The sequence below is a fragment of the Vidua macroura genome, chromosome 16, assembly GCF_024509145.1.
Source record: "Vidua macroura isolate BioBank_ID:100142 chromosome 16, ASM2450914v1, whole genome shotgun sequence".
NCBI classification, from domain to species: domain Eukaryota; kingdom Metazoa; phylum Chordata; class Aves; order Passeriformes; family Viduidae; genus Vidua; species Vidua macroura.
In genome coordinates, this window is record NC_071586.1 from 12,191,740 (window position 1) to 12,214,302 (window position 22,563).

At 39.6% G+C, this 22,563-nt stretch overlaps 1 protein-coding gene and 1 long non-coding RNA gene across 4 annotated transcripts in view; one reads left to right on the plus strand and one right to left on the minus strand.

Moving 5' to 3' along the window:
- MAD1L1 (mitotic arrest deficient 1 like 1) overlaps window positions 1–22,563 on the minus strand; it is a 352,719-nt gene that overhangs the window by 309,960 nt on the left and 20,196 nt on the right. For all 3 annotated transcript variants that reach the window (XM_053992178.1, XM_053992176.1, XM_053992177.1), the window contains one exon: window positions 7,092–7,178. In XM_053992178.1, coding sequence (XP_053848153.1) covers window positions 7,092–7,178 — 87 coding nt within the window. The remainder of the gene's footprint in view (window positions 1–7,091; window positions 7,179–22,563) is intronic.
- Window positions 10,022–11,973, plus strand: LOC128815438 (uncharacterized). Its single transcript, XR_008439642.1, has 2 exons — window positions 10,022–10,203; window positions 11,848–11,973. It is a non-coding gene; the product is annotated as an uncharacterized LOC128815438 (long non-coding RNA).

Genomic DNA, 22,563 nt, shown 5'->3' on the forward strand with positions numbered 1-22,563 from the left:
ATTACAGCAACTACAGTAGGTGTTCAAATAAATGAGTACAAAAAGACAGAAAATTCATTCTGCATTCTGCCACCAATCTTCCTCTGGCTTCCCATGACTGCTCAGGAAAGCTGTATTGCAGTTCTAGCCTTACAAATTAAGAGACAAAACTGTTAAACACAGCCTTGTTTAACTGTTGATGCCTTCTCATGAAACAGCTCAGGAGCCACAGTCACTACTGTCCTTTTAAGATACTGTATGGGAAGAAACAGACGTGTATTTGGGGGAGAAAGGAACAAAAAATTCTTAACAGATATGGGTTGATAGGAATTAATGTTTATTTGCCTTAAAAATAGTGATGTGCAGAGTAGGCAGGATGTAATGTTTGTTTTCATTCAAGAGGTGAGAAACTCATGTCACTGGATCACTCAGCACCCAGGAAACCACTCCAGAAACTGAGTCCAGACTTCTTGGGCTCCAGTCATCTTCCTCATTTATGGAACCACCCTGGTAACTTCAACACTGATTCCAAAGATATTACCGAACTGATAGGCCCCACTCTTTCCAGCTCCCGTCAAATTTTTCAAGGCATACTGCCACGTTGCAGAGGAAATAAAAGAAATCCTAAGAACTGGAAATCTTAAAGCACTACAATTCCCAGAGCTCTATACAAAGCTTGGCAGCAGGCTCAATATATGGTTTTTACATAATACTACTGGTTTCAAAGTAGAATATTTCTGTACTGCTGCCTACTGCACAGCTGAGATTACAATTCCTCTCTTTGTATTCATATCACAAATATAACATGGATGTGGGGCACTCTGCCCATCAGCCTCCTGTAAATCATTAATTTGATCATAGCATCCCTTTGCTAAGAAGGAAAGAATAAGAATAATGAAAATAGATAATAAGTTTTGACTTCTAATTACTTCAATATCTAAATATTCATTTTGGTTTCTGAGAACTCTGGACTACTATTAAGATACATCTATTTCATCTAGAATTTTTAGGAATTTTAATCTTGCAGAGTGAAAGATTTATAGGGTAGATGTGAGTCATGCACAGGAGAGAGGCAAGGCAGATTTCTCCTTCCCTAACTTCCACAGTGCAGCTCCAAACACAGTGTCTGCTGTACCACACACTACTAAGAACAGCCTGTGCTTCCTACCAAATTAGCTGGTTATTTTTACACTTTTTTCTGGTCAATAATGCCCACTGCTACCAAGGGAATGCTGAATCAGCATCTCCAGATGAAATGAAAGCTATCATTCATTGCAGTAATAAAGAGATGCAGAGACATCAGGGATGTTGGTAAGAACATCCAGGGTCAATCACAACCCTGGAACAAGAAGAACTATTAAGAACAGAGTTAAATACCTTCTATAATTTTTTTTAATCATTAGAAGTGATCAGAGCACTGAACAGAGTGCTCTCACAGATTATTCTTGAATGTTCTCCCAGGAGCACAGTCAAATAAAAGGTAAGAAACCAAGTACTAATATTTGTACTGGTTTTGCACTCTACAGTCTCCACCGAGCTCCAGGCTGAGACGATGGTATCATTATAGCTTTGTCTATCCCCTCTAGGCTGTTTTTTTTGGCTTTTTCCTACATATTTTCTTATTAAATACAGAGAGATTGTTCCATGAGCTCCAGAACCAAAGCTGCCTGGTTTCTTGTGGATTTCTCTCTCAAAAGGTGACTCCTGACTCAAGCAGACATCTTATTCTCATACCAAAATGACATGAAACATGAAAAGCATGGAAACGATGCCAGCAACCCTACCATGGTACTCTCAAATGCCACGAGCCTTTGGAAAGCAAAAATGCTGGATTGTGGTGCTGCCAGGGTGTGAGGCCAGAGCTCCCTCAGTACTGCTTGATCTCCAAAAGGAGCCTTCCTGACAATGGGACATTCCCAAGGGTCTGTGTGCTTGCAGGGCTCTGATCCCTGACATGACCTCAGGGCATGGCCTCAGGATGGAGATCTCCTGGAGATGGAGATCTGACTGCATTAAACTTGCTGGAATTCATTATTTTTGAGACCTCCACCATCTGCCAAGCTTGACAGAACATAACTTGCAAGTTCAAAAGTGTAGGGTAGGCACAGACAAATCTCATCTACATACACACACAAAGCACAGTAATAAGCCTCACTTCCTCAGGAAATCAGACTAAAAATGGCACAATCATGAAAAGCAAAGGTCTGGGCAAAATCCCATGTTTTTCAAATTGGAAGCATAAGTCAATGTCTTGGCTAAATTATTTTTTGCTTTCCTGTTTTCTGCTAACTATATGATAGAAAAAAAAATAGAAAAGCTTTGTATCTACCTAATTGGAGTCATGAATAACCAGATGTTGCTCTAGAAGCTTACTGTATGAATATGTAGATTGGTCACTTAATGAGACACTATTGAGTACCTTCTGGTATAGAAGTGCAGGAAAGATCCATTTTGGAGAAAAGGAAAAGCAGCAGTCATTTCTTCATCATCTCCCTCTGTAAAATGAATGCAGAACCTGCCAGCAGTTAATATTGCCCTGAAGCACTGTGAATCAACATTTGTCTGATATTAGGTACACAGACACCTCCATGTATAAATCAAGGTGCAATGTGCCATATAAATGAACAAAGGAAGGAAAAAAATCCCCACCTAATCCTATATTAGACATTAAGTGCTTCTTTTGATCAAAAAATAACTCATAAAGCCTATTAAAAAGCTAGCACTTCTCTCTCTGTCAGATAAAAGACACTTCATTGTAATTAAACTTCTGTCCAACTTTCCAGAAGATTAGGGGAAGAAGTCTGACAGGCTCTATTTGTTTTTGTGACTGACATTCATTGGGACATCCAAGGAAAAGAGAGGTTGGGCAATAGATTTACAACACTTCTAAGCTAACAGCACTTATGAAGATGGACAGTTCTGGGCTTATCATCACTCATTCTTTTTATTTTTTTTGTAAAAAAAAGAATCCCTGCTGCCCAAGTCTAAAGCATTTTCTGTTCAGTTTGCAATCTACATTCCCTAGTCCTCAATGATTTGGGGTTTTATTTCATTTTAAGCAACAAAACACACAGCAGGTTGTTTGGATAAATCAGTTTTACGTTATTTATATGAATAAAGGTGGTAAACAACCATGTCTCTAAACAGAACTCCATGAGCACTTGCAGTAGGAAAATCCTTTTTCAAACACATTCTCTGTGTCCCTTTCCCATATGAAACAATATGTCAAAACACATAGCTGGGTTTCTGACACAAGGTGATGGGAATAAGCCATCAGCTCTGGGATCTCAACACCAGAACCAAGGATTTACTGCTCTTCCATTTTCCCTTCTGTCCTTCATCCTGCCCAGAACCAACTTCACCTATGTGTTTCTTTGTGTTCGACCTTTCAGAAGACATCTCAAGGTCCAAAGCCAATGCTGCACTTAGACCACAAGAGCAAAAGTAGAAATTATTACTTTGGGAGGAGCCACAAGTAACCATTTTCAAAGACTGTCTTTCAGAAATGCAGCAAAACTCAAGCCATAAATCAACATCATTCCTTCACGTGAGCCATCTCATAGGCCAACATTTCAAATTCTAGAATACTTTGCCAGCATTGTTTGAGGAAATCTCTCTAGAGAGACCAAATATGTAGATAGGTAGCAGGCCCAATAAATGCACAGCTTTTCTCACTTTAAAAAATAGTATAACTGCTACATCATTTCTTCATAAGAGAAAAGCTTATGAACCACTTGGCTGACTTTCCATATTCCAAACTATAACCACCAACACATTTCAGTGTACCACAGCTACAGCAGTCACAGCTGGGGGGAAAATGGGCTTTAATTAATGGTGGCTGCATGGTTAAAACTGACCCACTAATTAAACACCTTCCTTCCATCACCTTTCCCTAAATAGCAGAGCAGGTACAATTCTTGCTATCAAAGTAGCCCTGAACAATCTTCTTTTGAGCTTTTGAACCTTTGGATTGTTATCTTTGCTCTGCAGTTAAAGAGCTCCAGGACACTTCCTGCTGCTGCTGCTGCTGAAAGTGTAATTTACTCTATTTATACGACTTCTAGCAACACGCTCCAAAGCAGCACTGAGAGTCCATCACGCACGATTAATGGCACTTTCAGCTACATTACTCAGCCATCCTGAAGTTGCCAAGAGAAGTGAGTTGCTGCCCATGTGTTCAGTGCTAAAGTGACCCTCCTCTTGCCCCATGCTGGCACCACTGGAAGGTTTTCTCCCCTTAGCAAAAATAGCAAGCTCCGAGGGAGTCGACACAACTCAGACGTGTAAACAATCACTGTTAAAAGAAATTGATTTCAACCTACTGCTCAGGAAATTCAGTCCTGCGGTTCTGTGTCTAAAAGTGTCCAATGTGAGTGATGGAGCAAATAGGATATGCATCATCATTTGATCTCTGGGAGGTCTGGAGACACTGGCAATTGCACAGGCTGCACAAAACACAGATTGCAGTGCAGATCCCCACGCAGGGAAATACCACTGCAAAATGGGTTTATAGTGATGTTGTCTCTTTGTGGTGGGATCATCTCTATTGCCTTTTAATTACACAAACACTGGCTCTAAAAAATGTACAGTAATAAGTGGAAAGCAGGTCAAGAATGCAAAAATGAGAAAAAAAAATTTTTTTGTTTAGTGAAGCCATTTGGAAAAGGTGTTTATCAACCATAACTCCCTACTCTAGATCAACTACAGGATACTGGAAGCAAAAATAGCAGCTGGCAAGTCACTGAACAGTGTGGGAAAGCATCACTGGGAATACAAACCAAGATGATTGCAGTGTAAAGACAGAGAGAGAATAATCAGCATGCAAACTCCTCTCACACACACCTTCCAGGCACTCTCCTGCCTGTGTTTAAAAGCTTGGTGATGAGCACACACACAGCCACTGCACAAAGACTCAACATCTGCCAGGTAGGGAAGGGAGCCATATAATGCTCTTTACCATGACACTCAAAAATCTCATCTACTAAACACAGTTTTGCACTGTAGCAACAGGTGAGCCAGGATTATCTGTGATTCTCTCCTTCATTTCCATAAAAATAAATTCAGATGCCAACTCGTGATGATGTTTTCTTAAGTATCTGCCAATTCATTAATTTTAATGGAGAAAACTTAAAGTTCTTAGGGTAGACACAAATTTTGTGGTGTTTGTACTGCACATTGCTCTGTACACACATAACCACTGATGTTATAAATCAAACACTGCACTGTCAGCACCAAAGACAACTAAGGGCAAAAGAACCTGTGGCTGAAAAAAACAAAAACCAAACAATAGAAAGCTGAATAAGTGCTGGGCTTCATCACTAGAGGGAGGCATGATCACATATTAAATTACTCTAATACACAGACAATTCTGAACACAATTATGAAACAAATAAAAGAGAAGACCATCAGCTAAGTCTGGAAAAGATTTGTGGAAAAGAGAAAATTAGGTTTGCTTCCTTAACAAGGTTTTATTTCCAAAAACTCAAAATCTTCTGCTGAGAACTTTCAAATCACTTGTAATGAAAGGTTTTTAAAAATTTATCTTATTGCCTTCTTTTTAAGACAGAATAAGGTATGTGATAGAAGAAAGTCAAAATTATCAGTTTTAGAACTGACACACAGCATTGCATCAGGAAAGTCTTAGAATTTTAATTTAAACAGCTTTACAGCCCATTTAACTTGAAATCAAAAAGTAATTTTAATCATGTTTTTATTTTTAAACTAAATTGGCACAATTATATCTAGATAAACAGGCACTACCAAAAAGCTGCTTTTTCAACAGACATTTCCCCTTGGCCATTAATAAATTTAGAAAAGGAATTTATCTGAGAGGCTGTGAAAAGCAGCCTAAAAAAAAAAAAAACCAAATCTGTAACTCAAACACTACCATCATTCTTTTATTTTATCATTTAATCAGTTGTGGGTTGAGGGTTTGCTTAGTTTATTTTTAATATACATAATGTCTTTTTTATATTGATGAGATTTTTTTTCTCCCCTGTAAACTTCACAGATAAAACCACACAGCAATTTGGCTGGCTCACTCCTGGGAATTTACACTTAGCTAACCATTTTACAAGAGACTAAACAGTTTCATTAACAGCTGCAGCACATTCTGTTTTACCACCCTGCTTGAAACCTGCCCATCATTAGGAAGGTGGAGCCCAAAACAGGATCATCACCTACCTCAGGAGACACATGAGGAAATGCTGCCCACAAAAAGCTAACTGTGCCCACCCAGAGCTCAACATGGCACTGACTGCTTTGCATTCTGCATTTTCACACCAAAGGCTGAAATTCCCCACTCTCCTGTTGCTCAGCCAAGGCAGCCACAACCCTGCAATGCAAACAGTCCAGGGTCTTTTTGAAAGACAGAGGTATTGCTTTTAACAAGAATGGCTTTAACAGAGGGCTCCTAATGTGTGGAATGAAACAGGGAGGGAAGCAAGAAGATGTGCACTGAGGGTGAGAAGCACTGCCTGGCATGCTGTGGAACTGTGCTCAGAAAGGCTGTGGAACCAGTGCAGTCTGGAAAGTTTAGCTCTGGCTAATTCATTTCCCCATTGCATATTCACTCCCACAAGAGGGCAATGGTTTAAACACCCTCATGTTTCAAACACACATCTCACTCCATAAACAGACTGCTCCTCTCAAAGCCTGGCAGCACTCTGCCACCAAAACTGCAAACATCCTTTTCCTTCACCATCCCTGCAACCTGGTCCTTTCAGCAGTCAAATCACAGTCTTCAAAGCTCCTACTCCCTTTCCCATACCCAGATGGATACTTGGCACATTTTGCTTTGTGACATTTCCTTTCCAGATGAAATGGTCTGGGGAAAGCAACTCACTTCCCCTTGCAAACACTGCAGCTCATAGCAAAAAACTTGATTAACTCTTCACTGCATCACCCACAGTTACTCATCTTTTTCTTCCTGCAAGGACTTCAGTAAGCAGCCCTTAATCAACATGGGAAAGAGTAGAAGGTGGCACAGAAGGCTCCATGGAACATAAGGAAATACAAAGAGCTGGTCTTTCAGTTTGCAGTCCTTGTTTCCTTTCTCTGGGCTTTAACATAGCAGGGTCTTGCTACCAGCATCCCCTCCTGGAGTCACTCACCTGTTCATGAAGGTGGAATTCTGCTCTTTCAGGGCAAGCTCCCGCTGCTGCAGGGCCACAATTTGCCTTGAGAGATCATCAGGTGTCCTACAATTAAAACAAAATAAAAACTTTTAATGAATCATTGGTTGCAAATCTATATTCCACACACAGCCATGGAACAGGTCTCACCAAAAGCAGCCAAGGTGATTTCCTGGGGCCAAACCTGTTGCAGTCCCTTAGAACAACACAGAGCTGCAGCCTGTCCAGCTCACATGAAATCTAAAGCCATCACAGTATGAGCACAGCAGTAGCAGTAAGAGGGTAAGAAAAGGAGGAAATAAATCGAAATGCAGACTGTACAATTCAACAACTCTGGCTACTGCTGAACACCCTCTCAGAGTGTGGATGTTCAGGTACATCACAGGTGACTCAAAGCAGTATTCCCACAGAGTTACCAGTGTGCTGACTTCAGAATCCTCCACTCACCATGACCCCAGAGCCACAGGAGGAAAAAAAAACAATCCCTCAGCTCTGGGTAACACTTCAGATGTCACTGATAGCCTTTTCTTGTCAAAGAGATCAGAGATTTCTACAGACCCGAGAGCAACAACTGCACAGCTGTCAGAAATGGGTTTATTTTTTCATCAAATCCAATGACAAATGCTTAAAGGTAATGGAATGGGATCAAGATAACTCCAGTCTGGCAGTTCCAGAGACCACATCAACAGCCTCTGCAGGAGGAAACTGCTCTTTCAGACACCTCTCTAAGTCATAAAAATAAAAATTTGTCTTGAGCCATCAGAAACGTTTTTCCACCCTAAAACAGAAGCATCTCTATCACACTTCCCAAAGGAAAGGAAGGGGCATCCCTGTAGGAACTGGGAACATACATCCCTTTGTTCCACCACCACAAAGGGGAAGAGTACCCAGACCTTGACAGGGCTTTTCATAGGGAGCAAGTGGGAAGTTAGTTTTGCAGCAGTGAAATCTGCAGAAACACAATCTACCATGTGCCCCAAAAAGCAAGTCAGGGTTCCACTGCTGCTGGCAGATGAAACTAGGCCTGGTCAGAGTCTACAGCATTGAAATACAGCACCGGAATGAGGCTGCTGCCACTCCAAAAACTGAACAGGGAGAACTGCCTCGAGCTTGATCATTGGATTCTGACTGGATCTAGGACTAGAAAAGCCCTTTCTCTGATGAAAATACTTTCCAGGCAACTACTCACATCCAAAAAAAGGCATCGCTTTTTCTCTTTAATCATCTGTCACTTCCAGTTGAGTGAAAATTAGTTAAACGCTGAGTTGGTGCAGATAGGATTCAATTTTGGCAACCCCAGCTGAAACATTCCTGCGTTTCACTTCCAGAAGTACAAACCTTTATCCTTCCTCAGCAGAAAATTTTGAAGCCTCTAACACCACTTGTGTTACATCCAAGTCTTAATAGTCTATATACAGTTAAATATATGGAAATGTTCTCCCATCAGACAACAGAGGCACAGATTGCAGCAAAGGAATCACTCAGGACAGGACATCACACTCACTAGCCAAGGGAATTATGAGGAAAAAAAAACAAGACACAACCTGGAGATGGCTTGGCTAAAACATCTGAAAATAAAATTCTGTTAGCAGATACAAGTCAATTTTAAGCCAACACGCATCTGGATTTTCAAATGTGTTGCAGCATCAAATAACATTTCAAAGTTTTGTAGCTGAGCCTGAAGGGATCCTTAACTTGAGCAGCTCTTTACTGAGGGCTACCAATGGCTGGGCATCAGAGGGAGCACCAGGGAAATGGACTGGGCACACCTAAGTCTGTTTGGCAAGAAGAAGCTGTAAGCAGACACAATGATTTCCACAGGAAAAATCTTTGTGCAATGTAATGCCAAGTCAACAAGGCTCTGAAAAATGCACTTCTAAGCTTCTAATAAATCACCCAAATACAGCAGATTTATCATAAGCATAGTTAGTATCAGGCAGCTCTCTGGTCATGTTGAGTGGCAGCCCCCAACACCAGCGTATGGCCCTTGCATCAATGAAATAATTTCACAGATTCTTTTTTTAATGTACAAAAAAAGTGTATCTGCCTTGATTTTTTTGTCTTTTTTTTTTTTTTTTTTCAGAAATTCATACCATAATCTATTAGGACTGAGATCAGGAACTGAAATTAATCCAGTAGTAAAATGAGAGAGTACTACAAAAGCCACAGATTTCTAGTAATGACAGCTCCTGACCGATTTCCAATAAAAAACAATCCTCCTCATCTGTTCAGCCATTCAAACCAACAATCAGCTTCCAATCTCAGTTCCAGCAATTGGCAGCTTTAGGTTTACACTTAGTTCTGGACAATGTTTTATTGGCATTAAATAGCTTTTATTATTTTTTTCTTTCTAAGTGGAGCAGCAGAGATATGTAACAAAGCCCATGGGTATTAATCCCCTGTAAAGAAAAGTTCATTTTCTGTAACACTGAATCATATCAGGTGATCAGAGCCAAAGACACCTTTGCATGCACTCTGCTGTCCTAACTGAGAGGTTTCAAAGCCTGGTTCCAAGGTCTACACCCTATCCTGAGCATTAGCATTTTGGCAAAAGCCAAATTTCCAAGCAGAGGAACGACACTGCATGCACAATAAAATTAAATCAAAGCTTTCCATCTGAAGAGAATTGGTCAAGTCCCAAAGTACTGCAAACAGCAACCAGCTGTAACCAGCCCTCTCATTGCACGAGCTTCTGCAAACAATGCCATGCAAAGAGAGAAATCTGTCAGCATCCCAACACACAGCAACATGTTCTGGCCTTGAGAGCCTTGGCTCTGTCCATTCCCTATGGAAGACTTCATATCAAAACCAGTATTGGAAAGCCAAGGAATCTGCTTTAAGAGTTTCTTTGTGACAACACAGCTTTCCAACACTACTGGAATCACCATGGCTTGTTGAGGGAAGTTTGAAACCCTGTCCTGACCCAAACAGAGCCACAACTCCCTTTCTGAAAAGCTGAGCAGTGACACTATGTTTGCTCTGCAAACCTGCAGGCAGCTTCCTTCCCCAGAGAGTAACCAACAAAAACCCCACACCTCATGTGCACCAGCCATGCAAAAACCTGTAAAGGGACCAGAACAATCCAATTCAGGTCAGTGTGTTATCAAAACTGATTCATGTGCTTTGTAATCATAAAGTGCACATGAACAAATGAAAAAGGGGCTTCCAAAATGCAAGAGCAAATCACTGTCTTCAGTTCCCTTCTGCTGGCTAAGGCACAAGGAGCTAAAAGCTAGAATGTTCTTCCTCTGTCCCACCTTCCCATCCTGAGACCCCCCCTTCCTTAAGCAAAATTCATAAAAACAAACACTTAAATTTAAGTCTAATTTGGACGAGGTTTCCTTTTGCCCTAAATGAGTAAATTAGTCCAGCAGTTTACAGCACAGTAAGGCAGGAGGGGGATGAAGCTGCTGGTAACCAAAGCTCTTTGCCTTCCTTTGAAGCACAGATAATTGGAAAAGGAGCCATTTAAGAATGAATGAAAACATAAAACCATTGAAATGAAGTGAAAAATTAACTTAATGGGATGTCCAATCAAGTCATATTATGACTTTTAGTGCCCACTGTCACACTTTTTAAACTTTTGAGGAAAACAGCTTATGTTATTTTGTATGTCTTTTTTAAATACACACAACTGACATTTCCCAGGATTTGGAGGAAGGCTCTGTTCTTAGTTAAGGATCTATTACCATTTCAGTATAAACTGTGACAGTTACACACTGAGAATTAACTGTCGAAGTAACATTAAACCAAGAGTCTCTAAGTAGATGAAAATGCTAAAGAAAAAAATTTTTAATTTATAATTTATCAGAATGTCAACTTCTTATTGCTTCTATAATATGTTTCAAAATGCACAGCAAAGGAACAGTTTTGATCGTAGCTAGAGATCAGACATTAAATTTTAAGTATGGAAATGCAAGACAAAAGTAAAACTAAAGAGAAAAACAGGCATTTCATCAACTATGTTTGGAGGACTGAGTTCTTCACTGGTTTTTGTTTAATTAAATTTTATTCAAACTACCAATCTAATACCACATTTATAATACTAAATTACTCAGAATTACTTATTTTTGAAAGTCTGCTGAATTAATATTTCTCTTCACAGATTCAGTTCAGTATGAATACACAATGACAAGTTTGGTTGTCTCAACTAAGCCATATTAAATTGAAATGGAACATTACCAGATTTTTGGCACAGTGTTTTTAGTTTTACACTTAAACATAATTAACTAACAAAGACCAGAGACCGATGTTCTTATTAAAGTGTTTGTCAAGAAAATAAGGCACAGAAAGGGAGCCCGCATCTCCTTAATTCTCCTCTATGAAAAACAATTTCCAGGTGGTTTTTTGGTTTTGGTTTGTTGTTTGTTTTAAGGTAATCTCCCAGAAGTATAAAATATTTATTATGTTCCTTATCTTTTTTTTTTTTTGTATTATGTACAAGGAAATGTAATAAGATTCTGAAATTCTTCTCTCCACAAGAAGATCCTTTTCTACTTTTATAAAAATAATTTAATCTTCTTTCTAGGCAGCATCTGAAGAACAAACAGAGCAATAACATGACAACGAGATTTCTGGAAAGGCAGTTTAGTTGTTTTAAATATTTCTGTATGATTAGAAAGGCCATGGAATGCCTGTAACAGTCTCTTCCTGTATATTTGAAGTGAGTCTCAAACATCCTCTTTGTATATTTGATCTCCTCAACTGCTTTAACTCCTCTATCTCTGGTTTACAGGACTCCTGTCTACCTCTGAAGCTTCACCAAGTCCAAAAGCAGCTCAGCTCCTGGAAGGACTCACCCTGCAAGAAAGTTCAGCAAATATCAATAATCACAACAGCTGATACAGACTTCTGGGATACAGCACAGAGTCCTTATGTTTCATTTAGTCATAACAACTCCATGTCTGTTACAAGAAAGCTACAAATTGCTTAATTTCCCTTTCTCCTCAAAATATGCATTGCCTCCTTGGGAGGACTCCTTAGCTCCTCTTCACCAGACTAGAGGAAAATATTACCACTAAAATCTGGTGTCCAGACCTGGAAATTCTGAGAGTTAACTTTCACAACAGCACTTCTCCTGCAGAAAAGCCCCTTCAAGCTCCAGTCCCGGCAGTTACCCCTGTCTGTTCATATCTCCATGCCTACATCCTCCCTTCCTATTCCTGACTACATTAACTAATGCACATGGTCTGGAATCTCCTACACACATTAGTCACAAAAAAAAAATACTCAATGTTTCCAGGTAATTAGGACAAATTTAGTGTTTTGTAGCACTTTGATTAAATGTTTTGAATAGCAGTCACAAACCTTTACTCATTCAAATGAAGGTGCTAAGAGCTGTCAAACCCGCAAAACTAAGGTATACCTGAGACTGTTTCTCCAAAAAGTGGCTGCTTAATATTTTATGTACAAAGTAAATGGAGGAAATCCAAGTGAAAGTGATAAGCAATCTCAGCCTCCGAGGTTCCCCTCATTTAGAGAATTCTAATTTGTGTACAGATAGAATCAACAAATCCAATTGCTCTTTACCAAAGCAAATGTCCCCATTAACCACTTGAAGCAGAAGAGCAACTTATTTGTAAGAAAACATTTGAAGTGTTTATAAGTGTCTTGACAATTCTAAAGACAATTGATACGTCTCTTTTGAAGCAATTGCAAAATTAGCAATTAATCCAATCAAGCCATAATTTGAAGAGGGGAGGGAAAAAAAGGAAGATTAGATTCCAGTTAATAACTTCTTTGAATTTTAATGAAGAAAGCTTTTTTTCCTCCCAAAGTTTATAACAACACATTATTCAAGTTTCATTTCTACTTTAAAGACAAGGTAAGGGCTCAACAAGATAAAATTAATCTTACTTTGGAAAAAAAAAAAATTAACCATTGGGCAAACATTTCAACAGTCCAAACTTCTTTCTCATCCCTACTGCTGCTCTAAGAGCAGGCACAGAACAATCCACAGAAACGTGCCAAGTAACACACATTGCACAGTGGAATGGAACCTCAACACTGAAAGGCTTTCAGAGACCTCAAGCAGAGGGAATGAACACAGCAGCACCAAGACTGCTGATCTGGAAGATAGAAATACTCAGCTTTGGGCTTTACCACTGCATGCTCAATCACATGACATAGTTCAAAGCTTTTAGAGGTCATGGCGAAACAAAAACTTCAGAGTCATCAAAAGACCTTAATAAAATGAGACCATTTATAAGGCAGCAATAAGGCATTTAATATACATCAAGAGACACAGGGAGGGTATCTACAAAGCTGTGAAATATTCTTTGTCCTATGTCTTTCTTATACAAGAAAATAAAGAGTTCTTAAGGTCTTAAACCCAATAGATTAGACACTGAAGAGAAAGAAAAAACCACAAAATTCTAAAGCAACTTTCAGGTATTCACCAGGAGTAGCACAGAAGTATTGAAGTTGGAAATCATCAAAAGGGATTTTAAAAATGGCTGTTACTGCTCTCATCCTAACAGAGATATCAGCACAATCTTCACAATTAGAGAAGCAAATGTATTTTCTCAATTCACAATTAAGTGAATGTAATTATATATTAATGATGATGTTGAAAGGAAATTATTGTGGCACACAATTTTGTACCTATTGCCCTTAAGACTTCAAGCACAAAATGTAAACACACTAAATAATGTAATGTTTCATTTTACTGCAGCAGAAGAAAAGGCATTTTAAGTGTTTTTCCTAATCACAAACCTTATCTGAGAAAAAAGCAACAGCTGAAGGGAAAGATAATGCCATAAAATGAACAAGAACTCCTTTTAGGGAGTTCTAAGTAGTGTTGTTTTTACTATAGTTTCTATTTGTCACTGGAGTTGGAACAATCATTTTGGCAACATGAGGTTGGGCTGAGAGGACAGTATGAACAGGGGAGCCAAGAGACTTCATGAGGAAGGTGAGGGCAAACCAAACTAATCTAAAGAACAGAATGTCAGCAGAACACCAATTATGTATCCTAACCCTGTGGGTTAGAATCCTTAGATTTTCAAAGCATTTGGATAGTTGTAAAGAACAATAAATAAAAAATTAATATCTGAAAACCAGACTGAAATACAAAGATATGTCCATTGGAAACTCCAAACAGGCAGATGTTGTATCTTTCAACAGCAGGTCATTAGAAACCCTAAAAACCATTACAGGCCAATTACCAGGATTATACAAAACTGGGAAACAACCCTGACAGCTAAAAAATCAATTTTACCAAAACTCTGCTGGTTCCATTCTGCAAAGTCACTCTCAAGACATTTGAAGACAGATCTAGACCAGCCTAGAAACAGACATCATCAGCTCCTTCTCAAGGAAGGAGGAGTGGGACACAGGGACAAGATACAAAATCTTCCAAAGCCTAAAAACAAATGTAATTTGCATGTATCCAACATGCCCTTCTGGCATAACTTCTGCCCCTATGGAAATGACCAACACAGAGACATCATTTTTGCAGATAGCCAGGACTCCTGTCTGACAGGAGAGCTCCTGCTGCAGCCAAGGCTGGCTACTGACAATTTATGTACACTTGACTATTTTACAGATTGCACTGAATTGATGCTCTTGTTCTTTTGACACCTGTCTGAGATAATCCTTGCAGAAAATTAATTGACCAAGTCCTTGTATTGTTTTCAACATCTTTATTGATCCCGTTGTTTACCCAGACTCTTATCAGCTGAAAATATTAGCCAGCAGTAACACAAAGCCCCTAACCTTGAGCAAGAGGAAATAATAATAATGGCTGAAGACAGGTCCTTGGGAGAGTCTAGACCATATTTTCAACTGCTTTTATATAAAGTGATTTGACATCCCATATATTATTTACTTCTGATTACAATCACACGTTCAATCTCACGCCAAGAACGGCCACTTTAAACTGCAACTTTAAGCTACAGTAAAAGTTATTTTAAATGGGTTTTTTTTAAATATCAATACAATAACAGTTGCACATAAATTTATGGTAACAATTTTAGAAAGAATGAAAAGCATACTGCTTGTACGTTCAGCTAGAATTCTAAGTTATTCTTTCAGCTAGAAAATTGAGGTTAAGCCTGTTGCTTTGATTAATTAAAAACTACCCAAATTCAGTAAAAGATTATGTCTCACCTCTGCCAGAAGTAGAACATAAAACATCCAAGCTCCAGCATATGTGAGAGGTTAAAAGCCTTACTGAAGTACAGAAAACACAGCTGAAAAATGATCATATGTATCATGAAAATCAATAGCAGAACAACAAAATTAGACAATGCCTAAGGAAAATGCTTGTGCTGTTAGCAGCCACAGGGCATTTGTATTAAGATGGCAAAAAGGCATCAGCTGCCACTGAAGCTTTGTTTGTGGTAGTTACATCAAGTGCATGAAACATCTGAGGTAGCACTAGATATCCCTTGAAACCAGACCAAAGCAAGGCCTGATTTTTAGAAACTGAGGCACAAAGACGAAGCAGTATCATTATGGACACCCAAAAATCTCTAGTTCAATGTAGAAAAATGAAACCTCACACTGATTTAATAGATGATTAAAGCTATCAGTCATAAACACTGTCTCCTAAATCTTTTGTTTCCTATCTGGTAGAAGTCAAATATCAGTATTCAACACCATTTTTACAAGCCATACTAAGCAGTTAATCCTAAAACATGAGTTTAAATCCCAGCTTTTTGCCTCATGTTTAGCTAGCACATCATTTCCCATCGAGTTCATTTCCCATTCAGAGCCTGTTGCTCAATTCCTGGTTTTAACAAATGCAGGAGCACGTGAGCTCACTGTGCAGAACCCCACCTTTGGCTCAAGCCTCCCCACTTAAGGAAGCACATTTCCCACTCAGCTGTCCACAGGCTTCATCCAGGAAAACAAATTACACACGTCCCCAGACACATGTAAATAAAGCGAAGACATTTCAGATTTACAGCGCTGTCTTCAAACCCTCTCCCCCAGCTCAGGGAGGATTAAAAAGGACTTCAAAGAAGCCTGAGTTCCAATTAAAACACTGTGACCACCCCGGGGACGCAAAAATATTCCTCTGATTAGTGAGATGCGCTCTTTGAACTGTTTGGCTAAAAAAAGCTTTCAGAACTTTAAACAAATGCAGTAATTCTCTCTCATACTTTTTTTTTTTTTTGTGGAAAGTTTCTCAAAATTTAATATTCAAAGTGAAGGACAAATAATATTTAAAATGGAAAGTTTAATGGAAGCCCATTAGCACATCAGCTCTAGGCATCACTAACATGAGACACAGCAAGACCTGAGTGCTGCAGTCCCAGTACAAAGCAGACAACTCAAGTTGTCAGAACAGAAGAACCCAGAGTGTCACTGTTGCTGCAGAGGTGGTGGCACCCCTGTGTTATGATATCCCAATCTCAGCAGCCCTCAGAACCACTCTCCCTGGAAAGGCAGAGCACATCAATCCCACCTCATTTTGAAATGCTGCTTTATTTCCTTAACATGCAAAGCTCCCAAGCCATACATACAAAGTGTATCACATCCAAGTTTTTTGACACATGGTGATAATATAACAGTTACCCTCAGACTTAGCAATTAGCAGAGAATTAAATAAAAAGCTCTTCCTATGCTTGCTGCAAAGAAAATCAAAAGAAAGAAACCAACATTCTCCATCCCCTCAGACTCTCACTCCCAAAACCAGAGCTGAATTACATAGTCCAAAAGTTTAACATCAAGAACAATGAATGCTAAGAATAAATGCTGGGAAAATAACTGAGGCTTGGAGCATGCCAAAGCAGTTGGAGCTAAGTGGGTATAATAAACCTGCCTGTGAAAGCCAAACCCCAATCACCCTCATCCACAAGGAATGAATAATTCATGGCAGAAGGAGATAGAAGCAGACTTTAAGACTTGTTCACAGAAAGTGGAACTGCTCAAGTGTAATTGCACTACAGATGTAAACAATGGCATTTCAACAATTATTTTTCTCCTTTTGCCAGCTTGCTCACAAAACTCTCACTCAACTCAGGTACCTGCATCCAGCACAGGGGTTCAGAGCAGCCAAAAGCAATTGTGGCTTCCCTGTGTCTGCCACAGCTCCTGGGACTGGGATTCAGATACGGACTGCACTGGTGTCCCAAGCACTGGGACAGCATCTTGGCTTGCTGCTATCATCCAGCTTTGAACACTTTCACTGCCTGAAGCTGCTGAGGGAGGCACTAATAAGATTAGATGATAAACACTGGCAAAGTTTGAAATGTATCCACAGAAGAGAAAGCTCCTATTCTCCCTGCTAAAAGAAACAAACACTCTTTTTTCATACCACTTTCACATCCTTCCTTTCATTCACATTTACCTTCAAGATCTTGCTTCATCATGCTGTATGATACAGGACTACCCACAAACCAGTTACTTTTCCTTTTTCAACAAATGGATGCTACAGAACCAACCAGGCAAGACCAAAAGAATTAAACAGCTTTCCCAAAGTCTTCAAAACATTCTGGATATCTCCTGGCTTCTCTGGGATCTTCAGCTTCCAGATTCTGCTTGCTGCTGGTGTGACTACAGCTTTGTACAACAGCTCCACCACGGAGGAGAAGGTGCATCAGATATTCTCAAATCCTTGGATTTCACTGGAACTTGATTGGGAAGATACTGCAAGGGAGTCCTATTTATACAGCAAGTATTATGTACCTGAGATGCTACACCTGTCTTTGGACAACAGTTTCAGAAAGCACAAATGAAAGCTGCAGCCATTAAATCACAAAATAATTTTAAGTTGCTGGTGCAGACCTCCCCGAGTCAGCTGCTTTCCTCCAAAGCTTTTCTGAATTCTCAGGTTTTCCTGTTACCTCACCAAGAAAATTTTTAATTTACTTCAACCATTCTGGTTTATAACCTCAGCACATGCCAGCTAAAAAACATTCTCAAATCTTAGCTCAACTCTCCTTCCTCTGCTGAGCCACAGCTTCTCTCATAGAACTCCCCACTTCAGAAGCACTCCAAAGAAATAGTGCCAGAAATCCACATTTTTTGTAGAACTTGATACCACTACTGTGTTTAGTACTAAACCTGTGCAAAGACAGGATTAAAATGAAAGCACAAAGGCATATGGAAAACAAGTCCCTCTGTACTTGAAAGCAACTTTGCAAATGCAAATGCTTACAGAACACTTGGCCACATGCTGAGCATTTACTCTTTGCAGAGTCATGTATCAGGGCCAGGATTTCTTCTCTCTCCTTCTGCCAAAACCTTTTTTCTACCACATTTACTCTATTTTTTTTAACAAGAAGAAAAAAATCTGCACACAGCACATGACAGACAGAAGACCCTGTTAAAAATTCTGTAACTAATGCTTAAAAAGGCAAAGAGCTTTTTGTAAAGTCTGGGTAAGATGATGACTGGCTGAAAAATAAAGTCACACCTTCAAGTTGTACCTTTCATGTAAGGAGAAGAACTCTTCAACCAGTGCAAGAAATACACAGAAAGGTTCAAGTAGAAGCCACCACATCTCTGCACAGGCATCTGCTGCCCTCTGCACCAAGTCAGACAAGCAGACATATCCTGCACTGGCACACCTTTTCGCAGAGAGGACTGGCAAATTCCTGAAGGGATGGGCACAATTACTGTACTGAGAGATTCAAATATATCCTACAAAGAAACCTTTTTGCTCCAAACCCAGGGAACTACATAAACAACCCCAATTTCCATGTGCACATTCACCAGAGTATGTCAAACTATCCATTTTTTAGCAGGTTTAACACAAACACTCCAATATGCAGCTCCTCGGAAAGGAGAAACCAGAGCTGCCTATTGATTAGGTGTCAGGGCTACCTCAGGAAAGAGAGAAAAAACATAATAGTGGAAACAAAAGTTGCCCACTACATCCTCCCTTCAGAAAGCACAAAGGCTTTAAATACATGAAACCAGCTCGACTGTGTAGTTACCCTCTGAAAGGCTGTCAATTACCTAAATTGGGCTGTGTGGCAGGGAGGAATAAAAATGAGACAGGGTCAAAACAGCTCTAGAATTAATTGGGAGGGAGAGGGTATATTTCAGAAGAGGGGGGGGGTTCATTCTCGCCTGCCTTCCTTCTCCCTCACTCTCCAGCAATCACCACGGCCCAAAGAGACAGCAGAGGAAGATTTCATTAATAAATTTATTTCAACTTTCTTTTCAATGGTGCTAAGAATGTATGCAAATCCATTCATAATTAGGTTTAAAAATTCCATTTCATGGGATAATCAGACTTCAAAAAACTCAATTTTAGTTTTAATCAGATTTTAACAAGGATATTAAGTCCATTTCGTTCAGAAGAGGGAGAAACGGTGAATTTAACACAAAATGTATTCAAGCTTAGCCCTGGGAGATAATTAAATAAAATTAATTTGGCAAGGGTTGTCTGTAAATGGAAACGCTCCAGACAGCAGAGCAGGTTCCTGAAGGAAACAAAAGCAGTTCATTACTGTACAAACAGATACAAAGCTTATTGTTCAGACAGAAGAGAAATGCAGCTCCTCCACAACAGCAGGACAACCTGAGCCCTTGAGCTGCCTCTGACAAAAGCAGCAGTGTGTGGAGGAGGAGAAGGTGGCTATTTCCTTCTTTCAGCTAAGTCTCCACTCCCCTGGCACAGCAAGGAGGGAAAATGCAGGGGACAGCATATACAAACCTAACAATTCCAAATTACTAAGCACAGAAAATTATAAGAAACAACCTAGTGAGAGACAGCTCCTTTAAACTATAAAAACCCACTTACAAACTTGAGGCTGTCAGCAAGATTCTTTCCAGATATGGTTCCATCAAATTCCATGTAATGATTTAGTCACACCACAGAACTGAATCCCAGCTTAATACCAAAAGCATCCCATTCTCCCTGACAAAAATCACAGACTGATACAGATGCTAAAACTTTGGTAACTGCCCTTCTTATGCTTGAATTCTGAAGGGCCAAATATTTATTTTGCAGCCCTTACAACCTTAGACACAAAAATGCAGTTCTTTTAACATTGTGTATCAGATGTCTTTGACAATTATTAACATCACAGGGGTACCAGAGTATGAAAGTCATTTCTGGTAAACACTCAACTGTGCTGTAGACTCAGACATTCTGGTTTAGGTTTTCATGATGTATATTGGTTAAGAGTTTAACTAAAATTTCAGCAGGACACCTTTAAGATTCAGCTGGACCCAGTGCTGGGCCATCTTGTCCAGACCAGGCTTTTATCAGGAAAGGCTGAACCTCGAGGTCCTTTCCAACCTGGTATTCCACAAATCTGTGAAAATCTGCTGACCTGGACACACCACCACAGAAAAGAATGTAATACAAAAACCAGACAGATATTTCTGGAAAAGAAAAAGCTATTTTAACTATCTAACTACAGTCAAATGACATTGAGAAAGAGCATGTTTATCTTTAGCAGCTGTCACGAGCCATCCAGGCAGGAACATGTGCATTTCCAAGATCTATGTCTATTCAATTAGGAAAAAAAAAAAAAAAAAAAAAATCAGAGCATTTTTTCACTCTTCCTCCCTACCAGATTTGCAAATATATCACTTATTACATAGTGCCAATTGCATTTCCCCTTGCCAGGTACTTGCAGACAGGTGAGCCAAAAGGTGTGGTGTGACCTTGACAAGTGGGCCAGCTCTCCAGAAGGCAGGTGATGCCTTTGCCAAAGTCACACTGGAAACCATCAAGCCTAAATGAAAGGCTTGTCACAAAATAGGCTTGATGCCATCAACCTTGGCTGCTGCATTTGCAGAAAACCACCTGAAGCCACAGAGCTTTATTGCTGGGAGTACAAAGAGCACCGAGTCAAATGTCATTTGCAAACACAGTAGCAAAACTGAGTACAAAAAACTCGTAACTAGGTTAAAGCATCTTCTTTAATGGAGCCAAGAGCAGAGCTGTGAAGTATTCCCAAAAGCTGTCCCAGTTAACTGGATGAATAGCTGACTTCTCTAACTGAGGATGCAGATACTGAACATATTCTCAGTCAAAGCCAGATTTGTGCCCTCCTTAGAAAAGTTAGCAGGATTTCAAGCCATCACTGAAGAGCTTGATGTGTATCACAGCAAGAGGATGACTGTTTCATTAAAACAGAAAATAAATCAACTTGGTCAGCAGGGAATAACTCAAGTAAATCCAGAATTTCATATTTCTTCCCATCCAAAAGATTTATCTTCCCTTTTACTACACTGCTCGTATCAGAGTGTCTCTGGAAGACAGTTTAAACAAGTAATAAGAATTCAAAAGCAATTACAACAAGAACAACTTGTGCCAGAAAATGGTTCTTGCAATAGCTGCCCATTACTCCCTGCAGAGACACAGAAATTGTTAACTCTGCTGACAAGAGAGTTGAGAATAACGCAGAGAAAGGGAGTGAGTAAGGATTGAGTCCAAGAGGTACTAAAAAAGCAGAGAAGAGATGCTCAAAATGTGAATCAATACATTTCTAGAAAAGACAAAACTTTGCCTGTGTGGGAAGGTTAGGCTCTGTGACAGATCTGTTCCTGCTTATATAGCAAGAGGCAACAAAAGTTGAGAGCAGCTTCACTGCTGCAGAGGTTTCTACCACAGTGTTCAAAATGGATCATGCTCTTACAGGAACCATTCTGCAGGACGTGATTTCATTAGAAAAAAATATTTTGCTGCAAGGTGATGACCAAAATATGTGCAGAACATCTATTTGAAAAAATAAGCTTTGCCAATGCACTGCTAGAATTTTACATGAGTGGAAGGGAGGGAGAGAAGGTCCTATGCACCTCCACCTCTTACCTGCCTTGGCTAAGTGGGAGAGTTGGCATGTTTTATCTCCTTTCTGCTGAGCAGGCCTGGCTCCATTTCCTACAAGCTGCTCTAACTGCACTGAGAGCTGCATTGGAAAGCAGGAGCCCTGAGCTCTTATTTCAGGTATGCAGGTCAGCACATTGAAAACAGCCCCCAAGCACTGATTCTGGGTGTTCACTAAACACAGGGGCCCACTCAGCCCCCAACACCTCCCACTTTTGCTTCCAGAATGGGAATCTTTCCAATTATCCCAGCCCCAGTGCTCTTGCCAGCCCAATGCAGTGCTTGCTCTCATTCAGGCAGCTCACTTCAGGCTGTGGGTTTTGTAGGTTAAGACAAAAAACACTTCTCATTCTGTCTCAAACAAAAAAAGGCATAATTTATAGAAACAGCAACAATTTAGGAAGCTCACTTCTAATACCTTACAACTTTGTTGAATATTGTTTCAAATAAGAGAGATTATAGCTGAAAGCTAAACACTTTTCTATTTACTCTACAGCTCCAAACAGCAAGATATCTTTATGCTTATTTAAAATTCATACTGATGAGAGTTAACAAACTTTCTAAATAAAAATCTGCTTCAAGTCTTGCATGTTACTTTGGATTTTTCTATCTAGCCCAAGATAGCACTGACACTGACCAGAAATGGATGAGTAAATAATCCAATCCACCATGCTAATTTCCATGCTATGAGTTATTTTAAAATAACAAACAACA